The 12,682-nt window shown below is 37.9% G+C and overlaps 1 protein-coding gene across 2 annotated transcripts in view; it reads right to left on the minus strand.

Moving 5' to 3' along the window:
* Nucleotides 1-1,411: 1,411 nt before the first annotated feature.
* The window catches only part of CUZD1 (CUB and zona pellucida like domains 1), a 42,413-nt gene continuing 31,142 nt past the window's right edge, over nt 1,412-12,682 (minus strand). Inside the window, exons 4-11 of one of the 2 annotated variants that reach the window (XM_073019433.1) lie at nt 10,411-10,561; nt 8,249-8,463; nt 6,653-6,803; nt 6,081-6,298; nt 5,421-5,593; nt 3,967-4,358; nt 2,930-3,198; nt 1,412-1,707 (exon numbers count right to left, since the gene is read on the minus strand). In XM_073019433.1, the coding sequence (XP_072875534.1) occupies nt 1,535-1,707; nt 2,930-3,198; nt 3,967-4,358; nt 5,421-5,593; nt 6,081-6,298; nt 6,653-6,803; nt 8,249-8,463; nt 10,411-10,561 (1,742 nt within the window). In that variant the 3' untranslated portion in view covers nt 1,412-1,534. The remainder of the gene's footprint in view (nt 1,708-2,929; nt 3,199-3,966; nt 4,359-5,420; nt 5,594-6,080; nt 6,299-6,652; nt 6,804-8,248; nt 8,464-10,410; nt 10,562-12,682) is intronic. The other variant, XM_007964302.3, reaches the window with a different exon arrangement.

Here is a 12,682-nt window from a genome sequence, read left to right on the forward strand (position 1 = left end):
CTGAATCCCTACCATGTTGGCCAGCAGAGAATGTCCAGTCATTTTCTGATAGAGAGTTGACTGAAGGGTTGTGACCAGACCAGACTGTTTTATAAGCATTTAACCTGATTTGCCCATTCTAATGAAATGTTTAGGGGTTTTCACGTTAGGTTGAAAAATAACTTTGCAGTCGTTCAACTTAGGCTACCTGGATGAACATAGAAAAGAGTCACTGTGTGGCTGCCTGAGATATTAATATTTAGGAGATTGACATGGAGATATTGAAAAGAAAATGGAGAAGGTCTGTTGTGATTTGGAGCTAGAAAATCAATCAGTGTCCCAAGGGCATGTTCTGTGAGGGCAGAGATTCTGTCACATCCACCATGTATTCTCTTCAGCATCCTGTAGATGCAATGCATGTTTAGAAGGAAGGAGAATGCCTTTGGGCATTTGGGAATGTGGTTACCTGTTTGGATGCATATTAGAACCTGAAACTATGTGTGTTGTTAGATGATGAGAGAGAGTTGTGTTGATCATCTAGGGTGATTAGATTCTATGTTTTCATGTGTAAAATCAGTGCACACTGGGGTCTTTAATTGTATTTGTTCAGCCACAGTAAATGAGAAACTGTAAACCCAAACTGGCTACTAGTCGAGGACAATGAACCTTTGGCTTTGGTGCTTGATGATGAAGGGGAAGAAAAATGTTTTCATCTCATTAACCCAGAAACGGTATGAAGTTTCTCATTTTATGCTCACATTTGTCTATCCAGAGCCCTTTCCTGAAATGCTTACAGTGAGAAATGGTGAGGCTCTGCGTGAAAGCAGGAAGGCATGTGAATCAAGGAGACTGCGGTTCTCCTCATGCTTTAGTTTCAGAAATTGTAACTTTCGATGTTTCAAAGAGTAGCATATTTGCATCTAAAAAATAAACACATCTATCTTTGAAGGCTACTTTTCTTAAGTAAAAATAACCCTTTTCACCTAATATTTGGTTAAAATGCTTTGTATTTATAAAAGGAGGTGTTAACTCGTGTAATTTTTTTTTTTTTTGAGACAGAGTTTCGCTCTTGTTGCCCAGCCTGGAGTGCAATGGCGTGATCTTGGCTCACTGCAACCTCTGCCTCCCAGGTTCAAGTGACTCTCCTGCCTCGGCCTCCCGAGTGGCTGGGATGACAGGCACGTGCCACTGCACCCGGGGCTAATTTTTGTATTTTTAGTAGAGATGGGGTTTCACCATGTTCGTCAGGCTGGTCTCGAACTCCGGACCTCAGGTGATCTACCCACCTTGGCCTCCCAAAGTGCTGAGATTATAGGCATGAGCCATATGCCCAGCCTCATGTAATATTTTTGTATCTTTAGTTCCTAAAATGAGAGCCAACTGGCGTGGTATTTATTTCCATTGTCCTGTAAAGAAACACGCTGACACAGTGACATGCAGGCCTGTGTGTCACTTTCAGGCCCTTCCTAATTTATTCATAATATATGTAGCCACGAGGTAGCATTTCCTTTGGCATCCTGGAGGAACGTGTCTCACTTAGGGTTGGACCTGTTGGTTAATAGTTCTGCAGCTTCTGGTATTTGTAGTATGCCCGTTGATTTACAAAATGCCTCACTGTGATTGTGGCTACAATCACTACATTCAGAACTAGAACCATGAATGAAAACAGATGCAGACTGTTGAAAGGCTGGTTTGGAGTTTCTTCCGCATGTGTTTCATGCTGAAATCCTAAAATGGGAAACAAGATGAAAATCACTTTTTAAGAAGTGTTAACATTATAAAATGTTGGTAGCTTTTATAATACCTGTACATATCCTATGACTCATATATGAGTTAATGTATAACACATAATGCCAACACAATATAGAGGAACCATTATCAAATATTTGAATTCATTTATATTTATATTTAATTTTAAACTCGTTTCAAACAGTTGACTTAGTTTGGTTTCTTGATATCACGTGAAAAATGTGTAAAACTCAAGCATAACAGTCTAATGGAAATGCAGCTTCACTTACTAATGGTCACTGTTGCTCACTGTTGCCAAAATACATTTTGTCAACAGAAAAAAAAAAAATTTGTTCATTCCCTTGAAATAGGAAAAAAATACTTTTCTCATATTGATGGTATTTCCATAATGACTTCCATTTATAAATTTTCAACTAATTTCAGACCAGTGTCTATAGATACACTACGTAAGCCACTTAGTGAACGAGTTTATAAAATTACTGAATTTAACTTCTGTTTGTTTTTCTGTTTTTGCCATAGAAATATTTTGTTACAAATACTCCTTTATCGTGCTAATAATAATGAATAAATACAGAGATCATAAGGTCGTTTAATGCCATTTTCAACTAAAATAACTTCTTACCATTTTTCTTTCATTAAGGCTTATCTTAAGCCATTTAATTATGAACCTTCCTTGAGTATTTACCATCATTCCTTTCATGTATCTGGGCAGATCTCAGGTTTCAAGCCTTTCAAAAGAAGCAGGGCTGACCTATGTTAATATAATAGATTCTTTGTTTTTTTTTTAAAAAAAAAATAACTTCTTTTCAAATAGGCTATTATGTGGAATGCTGGTTCATTTTGTTTTACTCATTTAGGAGTTAAAATACATTGCTTTCAATTCAATTATCTGCTATGGCATCTATAATAAGGAGTCAGGAAACTAAAGGAAACTTGTTTTTAGAGATGAGGACATTATACTCAAACTCAAAATCCAAATGAATGGCAAACTATCAGTGTATCATATGCTTACACTGTACATAGTATGCATATTATCAACTGATGGAAATAAATACTAATCCTATATACTTAAAATTCAACTTATTTGTTAAAGCTCCTATTATAAATCTCTACACTGTACATGCTTAAGAGTTACTGGATTTAAGCAGCATTTTATGAGCCATGATGTGCTTTTTGATCATGAAATAGCTTTTTGTCTTACCTGAATTACCACTTGCACTTCGATCCCTTTTCAGACGAATGGGTCCTATGATGGAATCTGTTTTCCATTTATATGAAGAAATGTCTCGTTTGCTTCTGGAGACACAACCTTGACTGCAGCGAGACTGGTGGTCACTGCTATCACATATCAAAACTTTACATTGCAGATACACGGAGCTCAAACTTCTCAAGAATTTAAAAGCATTAAACTGGAATCTCCCATAGTGTCCAAATAAGGGATACACCTTACAAGTCTCATCTTGACTACATCTGGAACAGAATTTATGAACATGTTTAGAAGATACAGACAAATTCAGTCTTTTCCATTCCAAAAATTTTCTCTGAATTAAGTTGTGAATCCAAAAATCTCTCGTGAAAGACGGTGTCTCTAGTTTACACTAAAGTGTGTTAAGACTATAGATCTGATTCCTGGGTAAGATAGCAAGGTTCTTTCTAGCTCTAAAATTCCTGGTCCATATAACTTAATCAGAAAACCAATACTTATGTATTGGAAGTCAGACTTCTTTCCTTACATGCTTATCATTAATGTATCAGTACAAATGACATACTTAAAATCCAACAAATTGTAAGGAAAAAAGGAAATTGTTCCTTTCAAATAAGAACTTTCTACATTTTTTCTTAAGGATGCTACATGTGTTTTACTGATGGCATTGTATTTTAAAGATAATACACATGAAATAATCTAGGTTTTGCTTCACAAAAACCAAAATGTGCAAAAAACAAAAACAAAAATAGAGCTTTTATAACAAAAATAAATTTGTTTCTACCAGCAAATATTTTGTAAATACACTTAAAATTCTAGAGGATATAAGCTGTATCTGCATAAATGTTTAAATTTAAATTATTCATAATCGGTACATAGTAATTGTATTTTATAAAATGATTAGAATAAATTTAATGAAATTTCATGTAGTACTAGGAAAAATGTATATATATACAACACAAAAAATTACTTTATTGAAATTATTATTCCACAGGAAGAAATACCATACATACATCAGTTACATTAATACATACCCACTCTTGATTAGGTCATAGGTTGGAGACGCAAGGTCAGAGGTGGGAGAGGCTCTACAGGTATCCAGAAACACCACCAAATTTGGATCTGAGGTGTGCAGACTAACTTGAACAAAAAGAGTTTGGTTCAAATCCACGTAATATGGTGACTCGAGTATAGTCTTTTCAAATGAATCAGATTCAAAAAGAGCCATGCTTGTGTTATATTTGCCCAGTGCATTTTGATTTTGTATTACATCATCTTCTGTTATGTATATCATCCCCACTGTAGAATTATGTTCCATTTCACACTTCACAATAATCTGGAGTTGTTTCTGACGGGTGATCACTTCAGAAGGTGAGGATGCAGAAAAGGTGATTACATTGGTGTAAGTAATTGACTGATCTTCTACCTGCAGAACAAGATAGAATTCAATTTTTATATTTTAAATCCAGTAATATTTTAGAGCATAGATGTGGATAACATTTGCAGGTACAGATATAATTTTCTTAAATCATGAGGTAACAGCTTTCATGTCAGAATACTATAAACCTTAAATGTATTTCATTGAAGAAATATTCTAGGAAAGAAAGAATGAGATGAGAAATACAGCTTGTATTACAGAGACCTGAAGATAGAATCAGACAGAATTTTTTTCAGTTACAGTAAAATCCATTTTGAATGCAAATTTCCAGTCTTGAGAAGACATTAAACCTTACTATATATTGCTTTCCTTAAGGAGCTTTAAGTTAGTGTGGCTAACTGGGCAGTTTCCAAAATATATGTAGACCAAGGGTCTGCAAGAGGAAGGCCCTTAGCTGCCTTCCCTGGGGGTTCACAGTGTAATAAAGCCTATGTGTTCATTTTTAGCAAGATACGATGATTTACTTCTGTCTTTATCAATTCCTCTGGATTAGCCACCATTCTTTTCAATTAGGTTATTATTTAATGTCTGAGGGAAAAGTTTATGGTATGTATCCTAAAGAGACCAAAGGTTGAAAATGTTTGAAATCTTGAATGGGACTTCTAGAAAAATGTAGAACAAATCACAAACTTCCAGTAATATCCTTCAGGTTTCAATTTTTTTTTAACATTTTATTTTCTGTCTTTAAAAGGAAAAGAAGAAGATCCTAAAAATTCAGCTAGATCTTCACTAAATACAAGGTGTAAACATTTTCTGCATAAGTGTTACTGGTAGGTTATTAAGCCAACTGCATATAGATGTTCAAACTCTCTTTAGTGAGTTTTCAGAGTTCTTTACCTTCTGGGAAAGATAACCCCACTTGTCCTGAAAATTTAGCAGCTATGTATGAATGGGTATGTGCACTAATATGTCTTCACATGCTTCTCATGTGGTTAAGCCACTAAAATTTGGGGGCTGTTTGTTACAGCAGCTAGCAAGCATTACCCTGACTGCATTGCTCAACATGCACTCAGCATTTGACAAAATCCGGCTATCAGTATTTCACTTTACCTTTCTGATTGTACCACATCCATTAAGAGGGATAGAAAATTCCACAACATTTGATAATTTTGGTCTGCAAGTTGGGTCTTTTAGTTGTAAGGTATTCCCATTAGAGTTAAAAGCCTCTAGGTAAGATTTGCTTATAATAACTCTCATCCTGTCAGAAGAGCAAGTTAAAGATGCTGTCAGGGGAAAAAAAAAAAAAAAAAAAAAGAATGGTCATGTTTATGCCAGGTAGGAATGTTGGATCTTGAAGAGCTATGTGTACAAGTAAATATATAAGAAGTCAAAAACATTTTGCCCTAAATAGTAACCATAAGTTTGAGATAGCCAAGCAGTTGATTCACCTTTTACTGTGTTCATTGTGACCTTGTTTAGAGCTAGAATCTGCAAACCTGATGTTTTTAATTGTGTCTTTGCAGAAAGAATTAAGGGAAACAGTCCATATTATCTGCATAAATTATTTTCAGGTTAATAAAATTATTAATTTCCTCTTGCATTAAGCAATGCACAGAAATGATTGTCAAGCTTAAGATTATGAATATGTTCCCAAGTATATATGACATGCTTGCAAATAGGAGTAGCCACAGGTAGGCTAACAATTAACAGTTTCTATGTATGCAATCTTCAGAGAGCTCAAAATAGCTAAGAACATAAAATATGACTTACTAGTGTTGATGTTTTCTGCATAAATTGAGGTGTAGGAAGCAGAAAAGCCCCGGTAAGAATTGGCATAATCTGTAGACAACACGACAGTCAGAGAGTTTGATGACGATTCGAAAGTGGGAGTCACACGGCCACAGACTTGTCCAATCAGGCCAGAGTTGGTGGAGGGGCCATCATAGATGGCAAGAAAATCAAATTTGCACTGTTTGTCTATTTCTAGGCTAGAGAATGAGGGCCTCTGGTGAAAAAGAGTTTCAAACCAATTCAATTCTATTTTCTAACATCCCAACAATCCTACTCTTAAGTGATTATGGATTTTTTTTTCCTTCAATGGTATCTCAGGTTTACGATGACAAACCTAGGGTTTTGATAGTCCCTGACAAGGACCTCAGAATCTTCAGAAAAATAGTCAACTTAGTTCAATGGAATAGCATCACTGTTTTCCTTTCTTCATCAGTTCTTTGAAAAGTGCCCATATATGGGAATTACATATGATAATTTCTCTTCCCCAAATCCCCCAGTTGCCAGGTGGGTTTACTGCATTTGTTCCAACAGAATTGGGCAGCAGTACTTACAAAATCTCTTTGAAGTTTAGTTTTATCTTGTAACCTTTCTCCACTTGTATGTGCCATACACAATAAGCCAGCTCAGGATGCGGATTTGGGTAATTGGGGCTGGTGAAGGATCCTTCCAAGGTATCCAGGTAACCGCCACAGTTTGGAATAGCTGAAATGGATGTGAAGGTGGTCAAGAATGAACATCAAAATAGTGACTGCTTTTAATTTCTGTGTCATGCATCGAGCTCAACACGTCTCTCCTGAGTATGATTCCATCTCCGTCTTTCCCATGGGTCACATATTGAGGTTTTCATCCTTTTTTATCATTGAAATTTCTGCCCACTGGCGCAGGGCAGAGGGGGAATCTTTATACTATTGCCAAATGAATCATATTAAAGTTGTGCTGTAAGATGTGTTGCATCTGGAGAGACTCCCATTACCTGAACTGCACCATAGAAAATAAAGTCACACCCTCCCTTGAAGGCTCTTCCTCACTCTCACCAGCTCAGCTTTCCAGTCTCATCAGCCTCTGTTCTATCCTCCCTTTCTTCCCATGACTCCTCGGCTGTCAGCTCCAGTAGAGGTGAGTGCTCTTCCCTGACTCCCCCCTCCACCTACCTCACCATGCTATTGTTCAAAGCTCAGCTCAGAAACAGCCTTCATGAAGCAGCCCTTGGTCTCTCCTTTCCCCAGTAAGTACATAAGGAAGCAGCTGGACAGATGAAATGGGGAGAAACAATGCAGAGAGCTCTTTTTGGAGATGAAAATGGTTTAGATTGGCTGAAGCATAGGGTGCATGCCAGGCAGCAGCTAGAGGCAAGGCTTGAAAAGGTGGCCTGGGTCCAGCTTGGGAAAACCTTGACTGCTGCACTCTGGAGATTGGATGGTACCAAGAAGTCAGTGGTTTCAGGAGGAGAGTGACATGGTCAGCTGTAGGTCTTGGAACGAAATCCACAGTGGAGCTCTCCTCATGAACCCACTTGCAGATGTTCTTGGCATTCTGCTTTGGATCACAGTGGAATGTAGGTGCCGTGAATGCAGAGCCCTGTAAATGTAGCCTCCAACCACCTGACGGTCTTAAATTTCAGTGGTGAGACCAGAGATTTCCAGCATGCACTCTCCAATCTTCATTGTCAGAATCATCCGAGGGACTTGTTAAACATGAAGGTTCAATAACCCCAACCAAGATCTAAGGAATCAGAGCATAGGGAGGTGCAGTCCCTAAAGAAGCATTGCAGAAGATACTAGGGTTACTATTAAACAGGCTGAATGTGGGGTCTCTGCTTTGGGGCTCTAATATGGTACCCCTCAACATGTAGCCATCTGATCAGCCCCTTGTCTCTGCCTCATCTGGGAACTGGTTAGAAAGGCAAGATCATGTGTTCCACCCAGAACAAATGAATCACAATATCTGTGATGGGGCTGGGATCTATGATTTAACAAGCTCTCCAAATGATTCTTATGCACAGATGAGTTAGAGAACTACTGCTCTCTCAAATAGAAAAGACTCTGAGAGAATATACTCAGACTGAAGATTATAAGAACCCAGACAGGAGAGTGTGTAACCTGTGCTTGCAGGAGATGTGAGTGAAGGTTGTGTAAATGATGACTTACAGGTGTTAGGAGAGAAGAAGTAGTGGAAGACAAAGACAGTTCGTTGAATTCTTGCCGAGTCAGTAACTATTTGAAACGTCAATGTACTGGCTGATGATTCAAATACAGGAACATAGTCCTTTTTACTGCAGACTTGCCCTAGCAGAGGCCCATTGCTGGAGGTTCCGTCAAAGACTTTAATGTTTTCACTTTCACAGCTTCCATCTGGATCAAGCCTGTGGGCAAAACACAACTGTGGCTGGAGAAGTGTCACAAGCAAAGGGGGTTTGCAGAGCAGAGTCAATTGCTCACCTAGGCATGTAAATTTACAAAGTGGTGGCACATCTGTTTTCATTTAAACGTCTCCAAGACCAATCACCAACCCCACCATCCTCAACATCAAATCACAAACTGTCAATTTTAATGGGCGCAGGAAGGTGAACTGCTTTGCCTATGTCTTGTATCAAGTAAATGATGAGGATGGGCCTGGAATCAGAATTCCTTTCCTTCTACCTATTTCTATCTCTCCTATTCCCCATGTCCATGTAACTCTTTGATGAACCTTCTTGTTTAGAATTGTTTCCCATTGACGCTTGATATCCAAGTCTATTGAAAGGTGAAGCAACTCTTCTTCCACAGCCACCTTTCCCAAACCTTAGCACCTCCCTAGTTGCTCCTTCCTTCCCTTATATCACCACCACTTCCTCATTCTGAAGGACAGTCCCATGCCCTGCACTGGACAGGATAGCCCAGGGTTTTAGTTTGCTGCCCATTCTGACAGGGTCTCCCCAAATATCCTCAGAGGACATATGTCCAAACTTACAGGAAGTAATACAACGGTAGAGAAATCTGGGTTCTCTTTCCACTTTAGTCACTTACCTGCTGTATAAAATTAAATCAGTGATTTAACCTTTCTTGGCTTCAGTTTTCTCATCTGTAAAATGGGGATATCACAGCCTACTTCTCATTATTGTGTGAGGTTTATAATATTCTGAATATGAAGCACCTGCCACAGGCCTGGCACACAGGTGTGCAATAGATGTTAAATGTTAATTTCTCGCCTCCCTTGCTCTACCCACACTTTCTCTTCCCCTCTCTCCTTACACAGCAAGAATAGCATATATGTTTCTCAGCAACCATTCCAGTAAATTTGAGGGCTCTTTTGCTTTTTGAAGGATAAGTTAAATTCCAGCTGCAGTGGTACAGGGCTACTATGGTTCTCAAAAGTGTGGTACTTGGACCTGCAGCATCAACATCACCTGGGCATTTGTCAGCTATGCAGATTCTCAGGTCCCACACACTCCAGCTGAATAAGATAATAGAGACTCCAGCGATGGGGCCCAGCAGTTGTGTTTTAACAAGTCTTCCACATGCTTCTGATGTATGATCAAGTATAAGAACCACTGGGACAGGCATAAGAGTGGGGGCTCTGGAGCCGGGCTGCTTGGATTCAGTTTCTATCCCATTTTTATTATTTTTTAGTCTTGGACCTGGTAAGTGACTTCTCTGGGTTTTCTCATCTATAGAATGGGGATTAGACTGCATCTGGCCAAAGGGTTGTTGAGAAGATTAACTAGAGACAGATCTCAGGAAACAATGAGTGTCTCTGCAGGGCAGAGTCATGTTCTTAGCTTGGCCTCACACTGGGGTCACCTGGACACTTATAAAAAGCACTTATAAATGTATACTTATTTCAGAATAAAAACTATAAAATAAAAAATATTGATGCCTGGAGTCTACCCCCAGAGATTATAATCTAATTATGTAGTGTACAGCCTGGGAGTCTGTGTATGTGAAAGCTCCCCCACATATTCAAATGCATAGCAAAATTTGGAATCAAAGTTTAGTGTTTTAAGGCCAAGAAACTGGAACTAGACCAGCTAGGTTCTAACTGTGGTCATGCTATTCACTATTTGTGTGACCTCAGACAAGTTCTCAACCTTGCTGTGTTCGTAGTACTATTATAGTGCTGACCTTGAAGGACCTCTGTGAGCCAGTGCCAGGCACACAGCCATTATCAGTGACTACCAGCCATCATCCCCATCACCATCATCATCATGATGGTTGTCAGTGTCACTACCAGCTCTAGCAGCAGCTGAATTCTTTCTACAGAGAGACCCCTACCCAACCCAATGTGGTCAGAGTTTGATATCCCTTATTAGGAAACTAAAGCTTCTACTTACTGGATATAGGAAAAGATAATTCTGATGCTTTTGTTTTCTGGTCTTTCTATTGTCCAGGTGCAGTTCTCACTGGGATTGAGTTGCAGGATCATGGCTTTGTGGGTCTCTGCCATATTGGCACCCCCTAGAGTGGCACTGCAGCTTGAATTGCCTGTTAGAGACCACAGATGGCACTGAGGAAAGTCAACAACAGACCCTTTCTCCTCCCTGAGAGATTAGGAATCTACCTCTCACATGTAATATACATAGAAGCAGACAGCTAATTGTGGATGGCACTTAGCTTACTCCAAAGTAAGTCAAAAGCAGTTGATTTCTCCATCTTGAACCGTTTGAGGAGAAGTATTTGTAACTTCTCTACATATAGTCCATAAAAGAGACTATATTAGGACCTGAAGAAGGATGGTTTGTATTTTTAATAGGTTTCCATATGAACATGTGTCTTTATTTCTCTAGCATAAATACCTAGGAGTGATATCACTGGGTCATATGTTAAGTGTATATTTAACTTCATAAGAAACTGCCAAACCATTTGCCAGAGTGGCTGTTCTATTTCATAATCCAACCAACGATGTATGAGAGTTCTAGTTGCACCACATGCTAATCAACACACACTACTGTCAGGTTTTTGTATTGCTTTGTTTAGCCATTCTAACAGATATGTAGCAGCATCCCATCATGGTTTTTTAACTTGCATTTCCCTAACGGCTAATGACATTGAACATCATTTCATGTTCTTATTTTCCTTCTATATATCCTTTTTAGTGAGTATCTCTAAGTCTTCTGCCCTTTTTCTAACTTAGCTTTTTGTTTTTATTATTGGGTTTTGAGTTTTTATATATGCTGAATACAAGTCCTTTGTTGCATCTGCAATTTGAAAATATTTTCTCCCAATCTGTATCTTGTCTTTTCATCCTCTTAACAGTGTCTTTCCCAAAATAAAAGTTTTAAATTTTTTATAAAGTCCAATTCAGTAATAGTTTCTTTTATGGGTTGTGCTTTTGGTGTCTTGTCTAAGAACTCTTTGCTTAACCCCAGGTTACAAAGATTTCTCCTGTTTTCTTTTTTAAAATACTACAGTTTTACATTTTACATTTAGAACTATGATCCATTTTAAGCTAATTTATGGATAAGAAATGAGGCTTAGGTTGAGTTTATTTTTTGCATATGGGTATCCAATTGTACCAAGACCATTTGACGAAAAGGCTCTCCTTTCTCCGTTAAATTGCCTTTGCACCTTTGTCAAAAATCAATGGACCATATTTGTGTGGATCTATTTCTGAACTGTCTATTCTGTTTCAGTTTTCTGTATCTATCCTTTTGGCAATCACCTTCTTGATTACTGTAGTTTATCAGAAGTCTTAAAATTAGGTAACATGAATGTTCCAACTTTACTGTTCTTTTGCAAAATTGTTTTGGCTATTCCAGTTCCTTTACTTTTTCATGTAAATTTTAGAGTCAGCATATCTTTATCTATTTAATATTCTTACTGGGATCTTTACTGGAATTGCACTGAATTCATAGATCAACCTGGGAAAAAAAAAAAGGATGGTTTTTAAAAGACACTTGATTGCTAGAATGTATAAATAATTCTTACAATTAAATAATTAAAAGGCAAATAATCCAATTTAAAAAGGACAAAGAACCAGAATAGACATTTTTCCAAAGAAGATCTATAAATGGCCAATATGCACATGAAGATATACTCAGCCTCATTAGTCATCAGGGAAATACAAATCAAAACCATGAGATATCACTTCATATGCATTAGGATGGCTAGAGTCAAACACAGAAAACAGCAAGCATTGACAAGGACATGGAGAAACTGGAATGCTTATACACTGCTCATGGGATTGTAAAGTGGTACAGCTGCTATGGAAAACTGTCTGGCAGTTAGTTCCTCAAAAGATTAAACATACAGTTATCATAACCCAGCAATTCTACCACTAGGCATATCCCCAAAAGAAATAAAAACAAATGTCCACACAAAAACTTGTATACTATATTCATTGCAATGTTAGTCCTGATAAGTCAAATATTCATCAATTGATGAATAAATAAATAAAATGTGGTCTATCCATACACTGGAATATTATTCAGCAATAAAAAGAAATGAGGTACAGTTGTCCCTTGGTGTCCACGAATGATTGGTTTCCACGAATGATTTGGTGTCCCCCTGTGGACACCAAAATCCATGGATGTTGGAGTCCCTTATGTAAAATGATTTAGTGTTTGCATGTGACCTATACACATCCTGTACACTTCAAAATATCTC

The sequence above is a fragment of the Chlorocebus sabaeus genome, chromosome 9 (assembly GCF_047675955.1).
Source record: "Chlorocebus sabaeus isolate Y175 chromosome 9, mChlSab1.0.hap1, whole genome shotgun sequence".
NCBI classification, from domain to species: domain Eukaryota; kingdom Metazoa; phylum Chordata; class Mammalia; order Primates; family Cercopithecidae; genus Chlorocebus; species Chlorocebus sabaeus.